Source organism: Panthera tigris, chromosome A3, assembly GCF_018350195.1.
Source record: "Panthera tigris isolate Pti1 chromosome A3, P.tigris_Pti1_mat1.1, whole genome shotgun sequence".
NCBI lineage: Eukaryota > Metazoa > Chordata > Mammalia > Carnivora > Felidae > Panthera > Panthera tigris.
The window spans coordinates 78,879,306-78,899,795 of record NC_056662.1 but is presented as its reverse complement, the minus strand read 5'-3'; the positions used below and the strand labels follow the sequence as shown (position 1 = coordinate 78,899,795).

Here is a 20,490-nt window from a genome sequence, read left to right as displayed (position 1 = left end):
CCACTCTGTGGTTTGCTTTTCATTCCCCTGTGTCTGTTAAGAGCTATTATTCCTCAATCTTAATGGTTTGTAATTTATCAAAGCTTTTTTGTTAGGGTTGTGTTTTCATTTGTGGATGAAAAAGTCTTTTCTCACCCTAAGGTCATGAAGTTATTTTCTGATATTCTGGAAGTTGTATTGTTTTTCTTTCACATTTTGATTACAGCTCGATTGGAGTTGATTTTTGTGTATGGTGTGGGTGGTCAAGATTAATTTTCTTATAGACAAACACTGGTTCTAGCAATTCAACAAAGACTGTCCTTTCTTCTTTGTTTCCCAGTATAATTTTTGTTATAAATTAGGTGTGTTATGGGTCTGGGATCTCTAGCATATTACATTAGTCTCTTTGCATAATCACATCATCTTAATTTCTGGAGCTTTATAATAAGTCTCGCTATCTAGTAAAGCAAATTCTACTTTCCTGTCATTCTTCTACGTTTTTGTTTTTGTTTGTTTTTTTTTTTTTAGGTGTAATTGACATATAGCATTATATTAGTTTGAGGTGTAGAATGTAATAATATTTGTATATATTGCAAAATGTTTGCTACAATAAGTAGTTAACATCCAACACCATTCATGGTTAACAAATTTTCTTTTTCTTGTCCTGAGAACTTTTAAGAACTATTCTTACTTTCAAGTATGCAATACAGTATTGTTAATACAGTCACCATACTGTACATTACATTACCTTACCCTGTCATTCTTAAAGAGTGTTTTGTCTCCTCATGGACCTTTCCATTTGGAATCAGCACCTAAGCTCTGCACATAAACATTTTGGGTTGCCATGAATCTATACATCAATTCGGAGAGAACTGTCATCTCTTCAGTATTGAGTCTCCTTATCTGTAAATATGGTAAATGTGTTTTTATTTGCATGTTTTAAATTTCTCTCATTATAATTTTTTGTATTTATGTGTGGAGGTATTAATGTGCCTTTTTTAAACAATTTTTATTTTTTTTTATTATTTTTTAAGTTTATTTTGAGAGAGAACATGCACGTGTGTGGTGGGGGGAGGGACAGAGAGAGAGGGAGACAGAGAATCCCAAGCATGCTCCATGCTGTTAGCACTGAGCCCAATGTGAGCTCGAACTCATGAACTGGGGCTTGAACTCACAGACCAGGAGATGATGACCTGAGCTGAAACCCAGAATCAGACGCTTAACCAACTAAACCACCCAGGCGTCCCTCTTCTGCCCATTTTTAAGTGTGTGTGTGTGTGTGTGTGTATGTGTGTGTGTGTGTGTGTGTGTGTTTTAATATGAAATTTATTGTCAGAGTGGTTTCCATACAACACCCAGTGCTCATCCCAATAGGTGCCCTCCTCAATTCCCAGCACCACACTCCCCTCCCTCCCACCCCCCATCAACCCTCAGTTTATTCTCAGTTTTTAAGAGTCTCTTATGCTTTGTCTCTCTCCCTCTCTAACTTTTTTTTTTTATTTCCCCTCCCCCGTGGTCTTCTATTTAGTTTCTCAGGATCCACATAAGAGTGAAAACATGGTATCTGTCTTTCTCTGTATGACTTATTTCACTTAGCATAACATGTTCCATTTCCATCCACGTTGCTACAAAGGGCCATATTTCATTCTTTCTCATTGCCAAGTAATATTCCATTGTGTATAAAAACCACAATTTCTTTATCCATTCATCAGTTGATGGACATTTAGGCTCTTTCCATAATTTGGCTGTTGTTGAAAGTGCTGCTATAAACATCAGGGTACAAGTGCCCCTACGCATCAGCACTTCTGTATCCCTTGGGTAAATTCCTAGCAGCGCTATTGCTGGGTCCTAGGGTAGATCTGTTTTTAATTTTTTGAGGAACCTCCACACTGTTTTCCAGAGCGGCTGCACCAATTTGCATTCCCACCAACAGTGCAAGAGGGTTCCCGTTTCTCCACATCTTGGCCAGCATCTGTAGTCTCCTGATTTGTTCATTTTAGCCACTCTGACTGGCATGAGGTGGTATCTCTGTGGTTTTGATTTGAATCTCCCTGATGAGTGACGTTGAGCATCTTTTCATGCGCCTGTTGGCCATCCGGATGTCTTCTTTAGAGAAGTGTCTATTCATGTTTTCTGCCTATTTTTTCACTGGATTGTTTTTTGGGTGTGGAGTTTGGTGAGTTCTTTATAGATTTTGGATACTAGCCCTTTGTCTGATAGGTCATTTGCAAATATCTTTTCCCATTCCGTTGGTTGCCTTTTGGTTTTGTTGATTGTTTCCTTTGCATTGCAGAAGCTTTTTATCTTCATGAGGTCCCAGTAGTATGTATGTGTTGAGTTGTATAAGTTCTTTTTTTTTTTAAGTTTTTTTATTTTTGAGAGAGACAGAGCGCAAGTGGGGGAGGAGCAGAGAAAGAGAGGGAGACACAACACGAAGCAGGCTGCAGCTCTGAGCTGTCAGCATAGAGCCCAATGCAGAGTTTGAACTTGGGAACTGAAAGATCATGACCTGAGCCAAAGATGGATGCTTAACTGACTAAGCCACCCAGGCGCCCCTATAAGTTCTTTACATATTTTGGATATTAACTCTTTTTAATTTAATTTTTTTTAATGTTTATTTTTGAGAGAGACAGAGACAGAGACAGACCAGAGGAGGGGCAGAGAGAGAGGGAGACACAGAATCTAAAGCAGGCTTCAGGCTCTGACCTGTCAGCACAGAGCCTGATGTGGGGCTCGAACCCACGAACCTTGAGATCATGACCTGAGCTGAAATGCTTAACCCACTGAGCCACCCAGGTGCCCCTGGATATTAACTCTTTATCAGATATGTCATTTGCAGATATCTTTTCCCATTCAGTAAGTTTGCCTTTTTTAGTTCTGTTGATTGTTTCTTTGCTGTACAGCAAAGAAGTTTGATGAAGTTGTAATAGTTTATTTTTGCTTTGGTTTCCTTTGACTCAGGAGACATATCTAGGAAAATTTTGCTATGGCCGATGTCTGAGAAATTACTGCCTGTGGTCTTTTATAGGATTTTTATGGTTTCAGATATCACATTTAGGTCCTTAATCCTTTTCTGGTTTATTTTTGTTTATGATGTAAGAAAGTGGTCCGGTTTCATTCCTTTGCATGTAGCTACCCAGTTTTTGCAACACCATTTGTTTTTTTTTTTTTTATTTTTTTATTTTTATTTTTATTTTTAAAAAAAATTTTTTTTTTCAACGTTTTTTATTTATTTTTGGCACAGAGAGAGACAGAGCATGAACGGGGGAGGGGCAGAGAGAGAGGGAGACACAGAATCGGAAACAGGCTCCAGGCTCTGAGCCATCAGCCCAGAGCCTGACGCGGGGCTCGAACTCACGGACCGCGAGATCGTGACCTGGCTGAAGTCGGACGCTTAGCCGACTGCGCCACCCAGGCGCCCCCCAACACCATTTGTTGAAGAGCTGTTTTTTTCCCAATGTATCTTCATTCCTCGTTTGTCAAAGATTAATTGACCCTATAATCGTGGGTTCATTTCTAGGCTTTCTATCCAATTCCATTGATTTGTGGGTCTCTTTTTGTGCCAGTACTGTATTGTTTTGATTACTACTGCTTTGTAATACAACTTGAAGTCTGGAATTGTGATAATTCCAGATTTGTCTTTCTTTTTCAAGATTGCTTTGGCTATTCGAGGTCTTTTGTGGGTGCATACAAATTTTGGAATTGTTCTAGTTCTGTGAAAAATGCCATTGGTGTTTTGATAGTAATTGTATTAAATGTGTAGATTTCTTTGGGCAGTATGAATCCATGAGCATGGAATGTCTTTCCATTATTTTGTGTTAACTTGAATTTATCCGTGCTTTATAGATTTTGGAGTATAGGTCTTTCACTTCAGGTTAAGTTTATTCCTAGGTGTATTTTATTAATTTTGGTGCAGCTGTAGATGGGATTGTTTCTCTTAATTTTTCTTTCTGCTGCTTCATTATTAGTGTACATAAATTTAGTCAGTTTCTGTACATTGATTTTGTATCTTGCAATTTTATTGAACTCTTGTTCAGTTCTGTTACCTTTTTGTGGAGCCTTTAGGGTTCTGTATATGTAGTATCATGTCATCTGCAAATAGAATTTTACTTCTTCCTTAACCAATTTGGGTACCTTTCTTTTTCTTCTCTGATTACTAGGATTTCTTTCTTTTTCTTTCTGCCTTTCTTTCTTTCTTTCTTTCTTTCTTTCTTTCTTTCTTTCTTTCTTTCTTTCTCTTCCTCCCTCCCTTCCTTTTTTAATGTTTGTTTAGTTTGAGAGAGAGAGAGAGTGTGTGTGAGCAGGGAAACGGGGGAAAGAGAGGGGAGAGAGAGAATCTCAGGCCAGCTCCATGCTGTTAGCACAGAGCCTGATGCTGGACTCAAGAACCTTGAAATCGTGACCTGAGCCGAAATCAAGAGTTGGACGCTTAACCGACTGAGCCACTCAAGCACTCTTGGTTGCTAGGATTTCTACTACTATGTTGAATGAACATAGTGAAAATGGACATCCTGTCTTGTTTCTGACCTTAGGGGAAAAATTCTCAGTTTTTCACCACTGAGTCTGATGCTGGCTCTTGGCTTGTTTGTTTAATTTCTTTTAAATGTTTTGTTTATTTTTGAGAGTAAGAGCACAAGCAGGACTGGGGAAAGGACAGAGAAGGAGAGAGGGGGGAACGGAAGATCTGAAGTGGGCTCTGCACTAACAGCAGCAAGCCCGATGCGGGGCTCCAACTCACAAACTGTGAGATCATGACCTGGGCTGATGTCGGATGCTCAGCCAACTGAGCCACCCAGGTGCCCTGGCTCTGAGTTTTTCATATAAGACCTTTATTATGTTGATAATATATTCCCTCTAGACCTGCTTTGTTGTAGTTTTTTATTGTGAATGGATGTTGTAATTTTCAATAGAAGCAGAGAAACCATTTAACAATGATATGTTTTTTATCCTTTCTCATTGATTGATTTCATGTGTCAGATTGATTGATTTGTGAGTATTGAACCATCTTGCATCCTGGAAATAAATCACACTTGATTGCAGTGTATGATTTTTTTATTGTATTATTTATTTGGTTTGACAATAATTTTGAGGACTTTTGCATCTATATTCATGAGGGAGATTGGCCTATAATTCTCTTTTTTTTGGTAGTGTCTTTGTCTGGTTTTGGTATCAGGGTGATATTGGCGTCATAGAATGTGTTTGGAGATTTTCCTCCCGCTTGTATTTTTTGGAATAGTTCCAGAAGAATAGGTATTAACTCTTATTTAAATGTTTCATAGAATTCATTTGTAAAGCCATCTGGTCATGGACTTTTGATTTTGGGGAGTTTTTTGATTACTCATTCACTTCATTGTTGGTATATGGTCTTTTAAAATTTTCTGTTTATTCCTTCTTTAGTGTTATACAAACTGTACAAATACAGTTGTTTGTATTTCTGTAACATTGTTATTTCTCTTCTTTTATTAGTGATTTTTTTTCTTTGAGTTTTCTCTTTTTTTTATGAGTCTCCCTAGGGGTTTATTAATTTTGTTGATCTTCTCTAGGAACAAGCTCCTGGTTTCATTTCATTGATCTGTTCTATTGCTTTTTTAAATTTGTGTATCCTTTATTTCTGCTCTGATCTTTATTATTTCCTTTTTTTTTTGGCTGGGTTTAAGTTTTGTCTGTTTTTCTAGTTTCTTTAGGTATAAAGTTAGGTTGTTTGAGATTAGTCATTCTTCTTGAGGTAGGCCTGTATTGTTATATACTTTCTTCTTACTTTATTTTATTTTAAAATATTTTGTTTTTAAGTAATCTCTATACCCACCGTGGGGTTTGAATGCACAACCCAGAACTCAGCAGTCGCATGCTCCACCAACTGAGCCAGCCGGCTGCCCTTCTATACTTCCCTCATAGAACCACTTTTGCTGCATCTTCAAGATTTTGTTGTGTTTTCATTTTCATTTGTTTCTGTGTAATTTATGATCTCTTTTGTTATTTTTTGGTTTACCTGTTATTTAGTAGCGTGTTATTTAAACTCCTTCTATTTGTGATCTTTGCAGATTTTTTCTTGTGGTTGATTTCTGTTTTCATACCATTGTTGTTAGAAAAGATGCGTGGTATGACTTTGATTGTTTTGAATTTGTTGAGATTTTTTTTGGCCTAATGTGTGATCTGTTTTGGAGAATGTTCCATGTGCCCTTATAAATAGTGTTCATTCTGTATTAGGGTGGAATGTTCTGAATTTGTCTATTAAGTCCATGTCCAGTTTGTCATTCATTGCCACTGTTTGCTTGTTTATTTTGGATGATCTATTTATTGATGTAAGTAAGGGGTTGTCAAAGTCCCCTACTACTATTACTGTCAGTTGTTTCCTTTGTTATTAACTGTTTTATGTATTTGGGTGCTTTCAGGTTGGGTGCATAAATATTTACAATTGTTATATCCTCTTGTTGAATTGTCCCCCTTATTATTATATAGTGTCTTGGTCTCTCATTATAGTCTTTGTTTTAAAGTCTTATTTTGCTGAGTATTCTACCTCAGCTTTCTTTTGACATCCATTTGCATGATAAGTGTTTCTCCATCCTCTCACTTTTAATCTCCAGGTGTCTTTCAGTGTGAAATGAATCTCTTACAGTCTGTATATAGATGGGTCTTTTATTTTTTTGGTCTGTTTCATCAGTTTGGTCTTTTGATTGGAGTGTTTAATCCATTTACATTCAAAGTAATTAATGATTAGCTGAACTGAAGCTTTCAGGTTTGGCTAATTTATCTATATATATGTACCAACATATTCTCAGACAAGACATCTAAATTATTAGATAAATATTCTTTTTATAGTAATTCCACACCTCTGTCCATTTTGCATACAGGTCACCTGCACTAATTTATGACATTCTTCATACTCTTGAGACTCTCCATAGGGGTTCACTAATGACAGTCCAGGTGTGAGGAATAAAACTTGGTTTCCCTGCTAAAAACAAAAAACAAAAAACAAAAAAAACCAAAGTAATTATTGATAGGTATGTATTTATTGCCATTTTGTTACTTGTTTTGTGGTTTCTGTAGATTATTTCTTTCTAAAAATTTTTTTTCTTTACTTTTGAGAGAGAGACAGAGTACATGGCGGTGGGGAGGTGCAGAGGAGAAGGAGACAGAATCTGAAACAGGCTCCAGGCTCTGAGCTGTCAGCACAGAGCCTGACGCAGGGCTTGAACCTGCGAACGATGAAATTATGACCCGAGCTGAAGTTGGACACTTAACCATCTGAGCCACCCAGACACCCCTCTCTAGATTTTTTCTGATCCTTTCTTCCCTTGTGCTCTTTTCTGGTTTGTTGGCTTTAGTGATATACCTGGATTCCTTTTACTTTATTGTTTACATATTTACTACTGGTTTTTGATTTGTGGTTCCCATTAAGTTTGTATGTAACATCTGTGTATAGCAATCTATAAGTTAATGGTCACTTAAATTTATTTTTTTAGAGAGACAGTGTGCACATGTGCAAGTAGGGGTGGGGCAGAGGGAGAGGGAGAGAGAGAATCTTAAGCAAGCTCCACACCCAGTGTGGAGCCTGACACAGGGCTTGATCTCACAACTGTGAGATCATGACCTGAGCTGAAATCAAGAGTCAGACACTTAACTGAGCCACCAGGTGCCCCAAGTTTATTTTTTTAATGGTTTTATTATTATTACTTTTTTCAATTTTAGGTTCCCAGTCTAGTTAACATACGTTATTCTATTAGTTTCTGCTTAAGTTTAAATCCATTTTTACTCTTCTTCTCTCTACGTTTTAGGTGTATGATGTAATATTTTCCATCCTTTTATTTTATGAATCCCTTGACCAGTTTTTATGGAAATACTTATTTTTATTGCTTTTGTGTTTGTTTTTGTTTTTACTTTTCATCTTCTCACAGTCTTTCCTTGTTACTCCAAGAGCCCCCTTTCTTGTAGATCTGGTTTAATGGTCATAAAACCCTTTACTTTTTCTTAGAGAAACTATCTCTCCTATTCTGAATAGCAGAGCACTTTGAATATATCATGTCACTCCTTTCCTGTCTACAAAGTTTCTCCTGAAAAATCTGGTGATAACCTTATGCGTTTCCCTTGTATGTAACTGTCTTTTGCTAGTTTAAACATTTTTTCTTTATTGCTACTTTCTGCCATTTTAATTAATATGTGTCTTGGTGTGGACATCTTTAGGTTGAATTTTGGGGGGAATTTGTGCCTCTTGGATTTGGATATCTGTTTCCTTCCCCAGATTAGGGAATTTTGCAGTTATTATTTTTTAAATGAGTTTTCTGCCCCTCCCATTGCTCTTTATTCTTCTGAGATCCCTATAATTCAAATGCTATTAACACTTAATGGAGTCACTGCGTTCCTTAAGTCTATTTAGTTTTCATAATTTTCTTTCCTCTTTTTTGCTCAGCTTAGTTACTTCCCATTACTGTCTTCCAGGTCATTAATTCATTCCTCTGCTTCCTCTAGCCTGCTGTTTATTCCATCAAATGTATTTTTAATTTAATGTAATTTAATCTTGATCTCTTGATTGGTTCTTTTTTATCTCTGTGTTAAGGATCTCACTGATATCCTCCACTCTTTTCTCAAGTCCAGTGAGTATCTTTATGATCATTACTTTAAATTCTGTATCAGGCATATTTCTTAAGTCTGTTTCACTTTGGTCTTTCTGTGGTTTGGTCCTGTTATTACATTTGGGAGATATTTCTGTCTCTTCATTTTGTCTCATCTCTTGTATCTGTTTTTCTGTGTTATCAATGTCAGTTCTTTCTCTTGCTCTTCGTGATAACAGCCTTATGAAGAAGAGGTCTTGTAGTGCTTTACAGTGCTGTGCAGTTCAGAGTCCCCTATTCTCCAGAGCCTGGTCCTTTTAGGTGTGTGTCCTATATGTGTTGCATGTGCTCTCCTATTGTGTCTTGGTCTCTTTTTCCTTCAGTACAGTTATCTGCAGATGCTTTCTTTGTGTATTGTGGTGATGTTTGGTCCTCAATAGGGGCTGGGCACATTTTAATAAAGTGTGGGAAATGACATTTGCCCCTGCAGCCACCTCTTGAACTGAGGTTCTGCAAAACGGGCAGCTGATTGGGAGATGTGTTGGCCAGATACATGCACTGGTATGTTGGGATAGAGGCCTACAGCACTGGGACTAAGGGAATGTGATGGGGAAGGGTGGGTCTAGCAACATGTGGGGTGTGGGGTGGTGGTAGGCAGCTTGGTGCAAGTAAGTTAGGTAATGATTGTTGGCCCCGTTTCAGGTTTCTGCAGCTGCCTGTATGCTGGGTGGTGGGGGGAGGGAAATGGTGCTTGCCAGCTCCTCTGTTCCTGGAGGGGTCTCCTTGTGGTGACTGTCTCTCTGGCCATGCTCCAAGATGAGCAGATCACTCCCACTCCTGTCTGTTTCCAGTGTCTTTCAAATTTCTAGTTTTGTGCTGTATCTGCAGGGCTATTTGTTGTGCTGTCTCTTTAAGGGTGGGGACTTTACTTCCTAATGCCATTTGGGCTCTCCTTTAGCTGAGCCCATTGAGTTTTAAAATTCCAGGCATTAAGTTACCCTGGTTTTAAGAACCCCCAAAATTCAGCCTCTCTTCCTTTCAGAGGCAAATGTGTGAAAGTTTTTTGTCCTTCTCTGTGCTGACTCCTTCCCCAGTATGGTTAGCTCGAAGACCATGTCTTTGCCCTTCCTGGTCTCTTCCCTACCTTGAGTTGTGGAGTTTGTTCTCCCAGTGTTTGGTTGTTTTCTGGGTTATATATGCTGTGTTATCTAGTTGTATCTGTGAGGCTCTATGATCTTAGAGTCCTCCTACTCCCATCATCTTCCCAGACTTCTCCAAGGTGTTACATGTCTTTATTAGATTTTTTTGTAGACATAAATTTTTTTGATACTTGTTTAAGGAGAATATTTTTGAAAACTTTATTTAGTATTTGTTCCTGGTAATTCAGAAAACATATGCTTATATATAATATGGGTTGTGTATGTACATGTATGTATGTGTGTATATTAATTACTTGTATTAACTTTCTATGCAGCATTCTTGACATATGCTTATATATAATATGGGTTGTGTATGTACATGTATGTATGTGTGTATATTAATTACTTGTATTAACTTTCTATGCAGCATTCTTGACAAACCATTTAATTCTAAAAACACTTACTGAAAGTTGTTTTGGATTGTTCTGTTCACATAATCATATTATCTCAGAGTAATAATATTATTTTTAATTGAACTATAATTGACATACAACATAACATTAGTTTTTAGGTGTACAGTATAGTGATTTGACAAGTCCATATATTACGCTATGCTCACCACAAGTATAGCTACCATCTGTCGCCGTACAATGCCATATAATATCATTGACTATATTCCCTATGCTGTTCCTTTTATCCTTGTGACTTACTCATTCTGTAAGTGGAAGCCTGTATATACCACTCCTCTTACCCCATTTTGCCCACCCTCCCACACTCTCCCCTCTGGTAACCATCATTTCTCTGTATTTATGGGTCTGTTCCTGGTTTTTGTTAGTTGGTTTACTTTGATATTTAGATTTCACATGTAAGTGAAATCATAAGATATTTTTATTTTTCTGTCTTCTATCATTTAGCATAAAATGTTCTAGGTCCATTCATGTTATTTATGGGAAGATCTCATTATTTTTTGTTGCTGAGTAATATTTCATGGTATGTACATGTATATGTGTGTATAATTAATTCTTTGAGGAACCTCTATACTGTTTTCCATGGTGGCTGCACCAATTTACATTCCCACCAACAATGCATGACGTTTCATCTTTTTCCGCATTGTCACAAATGTTATTTCTTATCTTTTTGATTCTAGCTGTTCTGACAAGTATAAGGTGATAACTCATCGTGGTTTTGATTTGCATTTCCCTGACGAGTAGTGATGCTGAGCATCTTTTCGTGTGGCTATTGGCCATCTGTAGGTCTTCTTTGGAGAAATGCCTGTTCGGATCCTTTGCCCATTTAAAAAAAATTTTTTTTTTAATTTAGATTTTATTTTTGAGAGAGAAAGAGTGAGTGGGGTAGGGGCAGAGAGAGAAGGAGTCACAGAATCCAAAGCAGGCTCCAGGCTCTGAATTGTCAGCATAGAGTCCGACATGGGGCTCAAACTCATGAACCATGAGATCATGACCTGAGCCAAAGTTGGACACTCAACTGACTGAGCCACCCAGGTGCCCCCTTTGCCCATTTTTAATCAGATTATTTTTTGTGTTGTATGAGCTATTTAGATATTTTGGACTTTAACCCTTTATCAGGTATATCATATACAAATGTCTTCTTCCATTCAGTAGGTTGCACTTTAGTTTTGTGAATTGTTTCCTTCCCTTTGTAGAAGCTTCTTATTTTCGTATAATGACAGCAGTTTATTTTTCCTATCGTGTTTTTTTTTTTTTTTTTGGCCTGAGGAAACATATCCAGAAAAATGTTGCTGAGAACAGTGTTCAGGAGATTACTGCCTATGTTTTCTTTTTCGGAGCTTTATGGTTTCAGGTCTCACATTTAGGTCTTTAACCTATTTTGAATTTATTTTTGTGTATGGTGTAAGGAAGTGGCCCAATTTCATTCTTTTGCATATAGCTGTCAGTTTCCCCATTACCATTTATTGAAGGGACTTTTCCTCATTGTATGTTTTTGCTTCTTTTGCTGTGGATTAATTGACCATATAAGTGTGGGTATTTTTCTGGGTTCTCAATTCTGTTCCATTGATTTACGTGTGTATTTTTGTTCCAGTGTCATACTGTTTTGATTGCTACACTTTGTAATGTATTTTAATATCTGGGATTGTGACACCTCTAGCTTTGTTATTCTTTTTTAAGGTTTCTTTGCCTATTTGGGGTCTTTTGTGGTTCTATACAAATTTGGGAATTATTTATTACTGTTCTGTGAAAAATGTAGCTGTTATTTTAGTATAACAGCATCTGTGGATTGCCTATGAACATTTCAACAATATTCATTCTTCCTACCTGTGAGCATGGAATATCTTTTTATTTGTGTCATTTCAATTTTTTTGTCATTGGTTTTTTTTGTTTTTAATTTCTAAAAAATGTTTCGTGAGAGAGAGAGAGCGTGAACGGCATACAGAGAGAGAGAAGGAGACACTGAATCCGAAGCAGTCTCCAGGCTCTGAGCTGTCAGCACAGAGCCCACTGTGGGGCTTGAACCCATGAACTGTGAGATTGTGACCTGAGCAAAGTCAGATGCTAAACTGACTGAGCCACTCAGATGCCCCGTCATCAGTGTTTTGTAGTTTTCAGAGTAAAGGTCTTTTAGCTCCTTGGTTAAGTTTATTCCTAGGTATTTTATTGTTTTTGGTGCAATTGTAAATCAAATTTTTTGTTTGTTTTTCTTCTATTTTGTTAAGTTAGTCTTAGTTTTAATTCTTCCGTTTTAGTCTTAGGACTTTTATTTACTTTCTTAACTTTTGTACTATCCAGGACCTTCAGGTCAATTTGAATTAAAGACATTCATGATTGCTCCTAGTTTTAGAAGGAATTTTTATTTTTATTTATTATTATTATTATTTTTTTTTGAGAACGAGAGCACAAGCAGGGGACAGGCAGAGGAAGAGGGAGAGAGAGAGAGAGAGAGAGAGAGAGAGAATCTTTTTTTTTTTTTTTTTTTAATGTTAATTCTCAAGTTAGTTAACATACAGTGTAGTCTTGGCTTCAGGAGTAGAACCCAGTGATTCATCTCTTATATCTGACACTCAGTGCTTCATCTTTCCCCTGTGTTCATCTGTTAGGTTTCTCAAATTCCACATGGGTGAGATAATAATATCTGTCTTTCTTTGACTTATTTTGCTTAGCATAATACCCTCCATTTCCATCCACATTGTTGCAAATGGCAAGATTTCATTCTTTTTGCATTGCTGAGTAGTATTCCATTATATATATACCACATCTTCTTAATTGGGCATTTGGGCTCTTTCCATAATTGCCTATTGTCGATAGCACTTGTGTAAACATTGAGGTGCATGTGCCCCTTCGAATCAGCATTTTTGTATCCTTTGGTTAAATTCCTAGTAGTGCAATTGCTGGGTTGTAGGGTAGTTCTATCATTAATTTTTTGAGGAACCTCCACACTGCTTTCCAGAGTGATTGCACCAGTTTGCATTCCCACCAACAGTGCAGTAAGGTTACCCCTTCTCCACTTCCTCGCCAACATCTGTTGTGTCCTGAGTTATTAATTTTAGCCATTCTGACCTGTGTAAGGTGGCAACTCATTTCTGGTTTTGATTTGTATTTCCATGGTGATGAGCGATGTTGAGCATCTTTTCATGTATCTGTTTGCCATCTTGATGTCTTCTTTGGAAAATTGTCTATTCATGTCTTCTGCCCATTTTTTCACTGGATTATTTGTTTTTTGGGTGTTGAGTTTGGTTAGTTCTTTATAAATTTTGGATACTGACCTTTTATCCGATATGTTATTTATAAACATCTTCTCCCATTCCATCAGTTGCCTTTTAGTTGTGTTGATTGGTTCTTTTGCTGTGCAGAAGCTTTTTATCTTGATGAGGTCCCAGTAGTTCATTTTTGCTTTTATTTCTCTTCAGGAGAGAGAGAATCTTAAGCAGGCTCCGTGCTGAACTTGGAGACTGATACAGGCTTGATCTCACAACTATGAGTTCATGACCTGAGCTGAAATCAAGAGTCAGACGCTTAACTGACTGAGCCCCCCAGGTGCCCCTAGATGGAAAAATTTTAACCTTTTACCATCAGTATAGCATTTAGTATGGAACTGACATAATGGTCTTTGATTAGAGTGGAGTCATATATTCTGTATTTTCAAATTTGTTTTTAATTTGTGTCCCTTGCCTTTGCTAAGGCTTAGTATTATAGCTTGTTGTTAGATAATTTGCTTAGGATTTTTGTTTTTATGCTACTTGAACCATTATTAGAATAAAGTTCTAAGGTAAGCATATTTAGAAATGGTTTGGAATATCATGGAGACAAAAGAAAATAAATTATAATTTATTATATCTTAGATTGGGGTATCTACAGTAAGAGCTTAAATGTTATAATCATTATGTGCGACTAAAATGTATTTCCCATAGATGGATATTGACAAGAAGGAAGGATGGATTTTCTGTTAAAAGCTAAGATAGTTTATTAGAAAGCTAATTTATTTATTAAAATAATTTTTTAACGTTTATTTATTTTTGAGAGACAGAGAGGGACAGAGTGCAAGCAGGGGATGGACAGAGGGAGAGGGAGACACAGAATCTGAAGCAGGCTTCAGGCTCTGAGCTGTTAGCACAGGGCCCGATGCAGGGCTCAAACTAAAAAACTGTGACATCATGACCTGAGCCACCCAGGCACCCCTAGAAAGCTAACTTCGTGCTATTGTATTTAGGTTGCTGTCATACAAAGAGCATATAGTACCATGTAGTAAGATGAAATTACTTGGGTAGGTAGGTGATTCTCCCTAGAAAAAGGTTATGGTCTTTAGGATGATTTTATGTATATCTGTAACAAATATATATAGGTTACTTACCTAATATGTGTGTAATCCTGTTTCTTAGTTTATTGTTTTCAAAATATATAAAATGTATGTAGTTTTAGCATCAGCAAAATACTAAATGCTCTTGTTTGTAATTAATTACAGTGACATGTATTTCACATATTCTTTATAGATTAATGTCATATTTATGTTTCTTTATAGATTAGAATATGGCTACATATCCCTGCTGTCATGCAGCACATTATCCCTTTTAGGACCTATGTTATTAGGTAAGTTTATAAAATCTTTTTCCCTTCATTACCAATATGATATGTTTAAATAGTTTATAACATAGTGTAGATTTATATTGTTTTAAAGTCCCTTGTATTCACATCCTTTAGAGAAAATTGACAGTTTAGTGTATAATATTTTTAATGCTCATGTAGGCTTATATTTAATGTTTACACTTAAGCAATTTATGTTGGACCTTTTTTTTTTCTTTTTTCAAAGATTTAAAAAATTTTAAGTATTATCTACACTCAACATGGGACTTGAACTCAAAACCCTGAGCGAACCAGTCTCCCCTGGACCTTTTATTTTCTTATACATGAATATATAAGGAGTTTAACAGTGGTTACATGGTATTCCACAGTATGCAGTCAACAAAGATACACGAAGTGTTATGTTCTAGGCTTTGGGAATATAGCAGAGAAGAAAGGACTTCTCTTTTTGCGGTGTCTGTACCAAGTAAATAAGTAGATGGTAATATTTCATCAGAAAGTCATGATAATTACAGAGTAAAGGAGGAGCAAAGGTGGATTGAGAGTTCTAGAGGGTGGGTCACAATTTTAAACAGGGGCTTTAAAGAAGGTCTCTTTGAGAAGAGATGACATTTGAGTTTAAGTCCCAGCCTCAGAAGGAACACTAAGAGGATGGAGAACAAAATGTATTGATTAGAGTTGGAGTGTGAACTTTTGGGAGTTCTAAGATTGTGCTTCTTGGTAATATTTATTATACTTTCTACTTTTTCTCATTTTATTTGCAAAAATTTGAGTACCTATTTTCCTTATATTCGAGTTTTTGGAGAAAGTATCAAAAAAAGAATCTGATAGTGATGAATCCTTTGTCAAGTAATGTGATAGAGAGGAAATGTGAGGTCTTTCTGAAAGATGGCATTTGAAGATCATGAATCCGCTAATCAGGTGGTATTTGGAAGAATGTATTCCCGGTAGAAGGAACATAGGGAAGTTAGCTTTGAAGTTGGAAAGAATATGACATTCAAGAAAGTAGAAGCAGACTGGTGTGGAACATAGGGTGTAAGGGAGGAGTAGTTATGATAAGAGGTTGGATAAGCAAGGGCAGGTTGTACAGGACCTTAAAGCTATTATGAAGAGTTTGGATTTAATTTTAGCAATGGGAATCTATTGCTAAATCTAGGGTTTTAAGCAGGTGAATTGTGATTATTTTTAGAAGATCACTTTGGCTTTTAAGTGGATCATAAATTATAAGTTGTTGGGGTAGAAGCTAGGAGACAAATTGAAAGGTTAATGCAGTAGTCTTGGAAATAAATGATGTTTATAAGGATTGTTTATGGTGATTTTGAAAATTGAATGGATGTAAGTGAAAATAAAATGGACAGGATTGGTGATTCTGGAATTTAAAGGGGTAAGCATCCTGGATGACACATAAACCTCCCCCCCTCAATTTCTCTTTTGTGCTGTGGGCATCATTCACTGAGATGTAAAGAACGGAGAGAACTTCAAGACTTAATTTCAAGATGCCTGTGGGACATTTAAGTGGCACTGGTGAACTGAGAGCATACATGTATAATTAAGAACAGTATTGTTGGAGAACAGAGGGTTACAGGAGGGGTTGTGGGAGGAGGGATGGGCTAAATGGGTAAGGGGCATTAAGGAATCTACTCCTGAAATCATTGTTACACTATATGCTAACTAACTTGGATATAAATAAAAAAAAAAAAACAACAATAGTATTGTTAATTGAGTTATCAGCATAAAGACCTCAGTTATTCAATACCTCCTGGGAGTGAATGAGGTCATCTGGGGGAGAGAATCTATAAAAGAATAGAAGTGTGTTGAGGTACCTGGTTGTTCCATTCGGTTAAGCATCTAAGTCTTGGTTTCAGCTCAGGTCATGATCTCACAATTTGTGGGATCAAACCCCAAGTTGGGCTCCTTGCTGACAGTGCAGAGCCTGCTTGGGATTCTCTCTCTCTTTGTCTCTCTACCCGTTCCCTCCCCCCCCTTCTCCCTCCTTCTCAAAATAAATAAATAAACTTTAAAAACAGTGTGTGAGGATGGGGCCTTTGTATCAGTTTGCTTTTGCTGTGTAAGAAAACAACACCCAAATCTTAATGGCTTAAAATAACAACCATTTATTATTTCTCACAGTTCTCAGGCTGAGTAGTTCTTTTGATCTGGGTTGACTTGGCTGGAACTGCATGCTTTAAGAATATCACCTCACTTATGTATTCTCTGGTTGCCCGCTGATTGTTGCTGGAAGTGGAGGGGAGTTCATATTCATCTTGCAGTTGGGGCATTGGCTGTGTGTCTTTCATCCAGCAGGCTAACCTGGGTTCCGTTTTTTTGGTGATGGAAAAGTTAGAGGTCAAGCACAGACTTTCCAAGCTTCTGTTTATGCCACATCTCTTAATGTTCCATTTATCAAAGCAACTTGCATTGCAAAGCTCGGATTCAAGGGAGAATGTAGATGAAATAGGGAGAATCTAGAGAAAGAAGGTGATACCTCTTTTATTTTTTTAATGTTTATTTAGAGAGAGTGTGAGGGAGGGAGTAGCAGAGAGAGGGAGAGAAAGGGAGAATCCCAAGGAGACTCTGTGTTGTCAGCACAGAGCCTGACATGGGGCTCGATCCCACAAACAGATCATGACCTGAGCTGAAACCAAGAGTCGGACGCTTAACTGACTGAGCCCCCCAGGCCCCCCCAAATAGATGATACCTCTTGATAGGAAGGGTGGCAACATTGCATTGCAAAGGCCTCTGTGTAAAGTGATGGGAATAGTTGGGGCCATTTTGCAATCCATTACAAACCCCGAGGAGCACTAATGTTGAAGGTTGGATAGGGAAGGAAGAACCAGCAAGTAGAATAGGTAGGACCTGAGGAAAACCAGTGGTTTGTGATATCTGGAAGCCAAATAAGAATAATGTTTAAAATGTACTTACTTTGAAGAATTTTGGCTGTGTGGGGAGTAGATATACGATTTTATATGAAAGTAGGTGAAATTTACTAAAATAGGACCTGTATACATGATAGATATGAGAGATTAATAAAGCTTTATCAGAGGTGCAGAATCCGATGTTAAATATCTTGGCTCTTGGCAGTTTCTGATTCAAGTTGGACTCTGCAAAGAACATGCTACTTCAGGTCACAGTCTTTGAAGCAGCACTTAGAAATAATTTAAATTGGGAATGTTAATCTCAGGATGCCAGGTTCTACTTTATTAAACATTTTAGAGGTATGGAACAAAGGAATATTACTGAATTTTTGAAGGGTCTTTAGGAATATTTTACAGGTTTTTATGTATGTTTTATTTTGAATCACTTAAGGTATTTATGCAAGCTCTCTGATCAGGAGTTAAGACAGAGTGCGGCTCGCAACATGGCTGACTTAATGTGGAGCACAGTGAAAGAACCATTGGATACAACATTATGCTTTGATAAAGAAAGTTTAGATCTTGCATTTAAGTACTTTATGTCACCAACTCTGACTATGAGGTTGGCTGGACTAAGTCAGATAACGGTAAGCTATATTTGTTCATTTTGGGTCATTTTTTATTTGCCTTCTGCACTTCACCATCATCATCATTATCCCTACTATTTGTGGAGCACTTATATGAGGCGTTGTGCTTGTTATTTTACGTAGATTACTTTGTATTGTCTATATAAATAATTTTGGTATTTTCCCTATTTTAAATATGATGAAACTGAAGCTTAGAATTACAAAGATTTATACTTTAGGTCATCTTTCTTTTCTTTCTTTCCTTTCTTTTTTTTCTTTCATTTTCCACGCAAAAGCCAGAGATAATTAGGCCATAGACCATATTTGATTAACAGAGATTTTGTTTGAATTGGACGGTAGCAAATAATGTTGTAAATAGAGAGAAATATATATTATTGTCTTGGGGATGAGATGGGGAGGAAGACCTGATACCATGAGTCTGTATTCTTGCATAATAACAATTTGCTAGAGCTCAGTAGTTAGCTGAATCCTTTAGAGTGACTATGCTTTTTCAGATTTACCAAGGTTTCCATGAGCTTTACTCCTTTGTATTTCCTGCCTGTTTTATTCTGAAGTAACCACATTTACCCATGTATTAGGCTTCGTAAATGTAGAAAATACTTATTGACATTTTTTCTAAATTAAATCTTAAATGTATTTATTGAGGGAGCCTTCCTGACATTTTATGTCTGTAGTGACATATTATTTGCTGCCTAGCATTAGATTTTTTAAGTTTTTCCCCTATTTAGTTTTGTTCTCTCATTTTCTCTCATGTACTTAGTGGAATAAAGCACGAGTATTGTAGAATGAAATTTTTTACTATTTTAATATGATAAAGGAAATAACCAGATTAATTAGTGTGTGTGAGAATCTTATGTTTTATAATTGTGATTTGGTTATTGACTGATTTATATATGACCATGTTTCTTGGCAGTTGATAACATACTAGAAAAATTTTGTAAAAAAAACTTTAAATTTCTTTTCTCTAATTATAGAATCAACTTCATACCTTCAATGATGTATGCAATAATGAATCCTTGGTATCAGACACAGAAACGTAAGTAGGAACGTCAGTTTATATATAAGTATATTAACTTATTGTGCAGCTGCTTATATGGTATATATAATTGTGACTTTATTAGTTTGGAAGTGTTTGGTAAGAATTCTTTGCCTTGTGACTTGATTAATAAGTTTTCGGAACAATATATTGAAACAATTCTCTTTTTTAAAAGGATATACCAACACATAGTTCTAGTGTCACAAAATGCAAAGGTGTACTATTTATAAAGGAAAATTTAGTAATAAAGAATATGGGGGGGCACCTGGGTGGCTCAGTCGGTTAAGCATCTGACTCTTGATTTTGGCTCAGGTCATGTTCTTACAGTTGTGACATTGAGCCCCACATTGGGCTCTGTGCTGACAGTGTGGAGCCTGCTTGGGATTCTTTCTCTCCTTCTCTCTCTCCCTCTCCCCTGCTCATGGTTGGCCTCTCTCTCAAAATAAATAAATAAACATTAAAAAAAATAGAATATGGTACTGATAGTTTTCAGAAAGCACACTTGATGCAGATAAAGAAAAGACCTCATTCAACACATTTTATGAGGAAAAACCAAGTTAATGATGCTCATGTGTGAAAAGAAGTAGTTGTTATAGCTTAGTGCTTTTCAGTATCTTAGAAATATTTATTTATTCCAATATCCCATTTAGGTGTTTGTCCAGTATACAAATCCATTTTAAAATCTCAATTGAGTGGTAATATCTTTTGCTTGAAAATACCTGTATAGTTTTTTGTTTGTTTTTGTTTTTTTAATGTTTGTTTATTTTTGAGACAGGGAGAGAGAGAGAGAGAAGGGCAGAGAGGGAAACACAGAATCTGAATCAGGGTTCAGGCTCTGAGCTGCCAACACAGAGCCCAGTGCAGGGCTTGAACTTAGAAACTATGAGATCGTGACCTGAGCTGAAGTCGGACCAACTGAGCCTGCCAGGTGTCCCGACCTGTATAGTTCTAAGGTGTTAGAAAAGTCAAAATTATATGAATGACTTATATTTTTGCTTTACTAAGTAAGTAACTTTTATGCATTGATTTTAGTTCTGCCCTATGGAATTAACCTCAGTTGAACCGAACCCTTCGTGAATTTGAAAACCAGAGATGATGTCTGTTGACTCTTTTTCTTCTCCAGGCTAAAGAGTTCTTATTCTTCCAACATGATAGGTTGTTTAGATTTATTACCAGACCACTCTCCCATCTCTGGCAACATTCTTTGTCAGTGATTTCCTTAAAATAATGTTGCCCA

At 36.7% G+C, this 20,490-nt stretch overlaps 1 protein-coding gene across 3 annotated transcripts in view; it reads left to right on the top strand.

Moving 5' to 3' along the window:
• Positions 1–20,490, top strand: part of USP34 (ubiquitin specific peptidase 34) — a 249,085-nt gene that overhangs the window by 63,692 nt on the left and 164,903 nt on the right. For 2 of the 3 annotated variants that reach the window (XM_042981450.1, XM_042981449.1), the window contains exons 6-8: positions 14,660–14,727; positions 18,025–18,217; positions 19,192–19,253. In XM_042981450.1, coding sequence (XP_042837384.1) covers positions 14,660–14,727; positions 18,025–18,217; positions 19,192–19,253 — 323 coding nt within the window. Of the gene's footprint in view, positions 1–6,803; positions 6,981–14,659; positions 14,728–18,024; positions 18,218–19,191; positions 19,254–20,490 lie in introns of those variants that run through there. The other variant, XM_042981451.1, reaches the window with a different exon arrangement.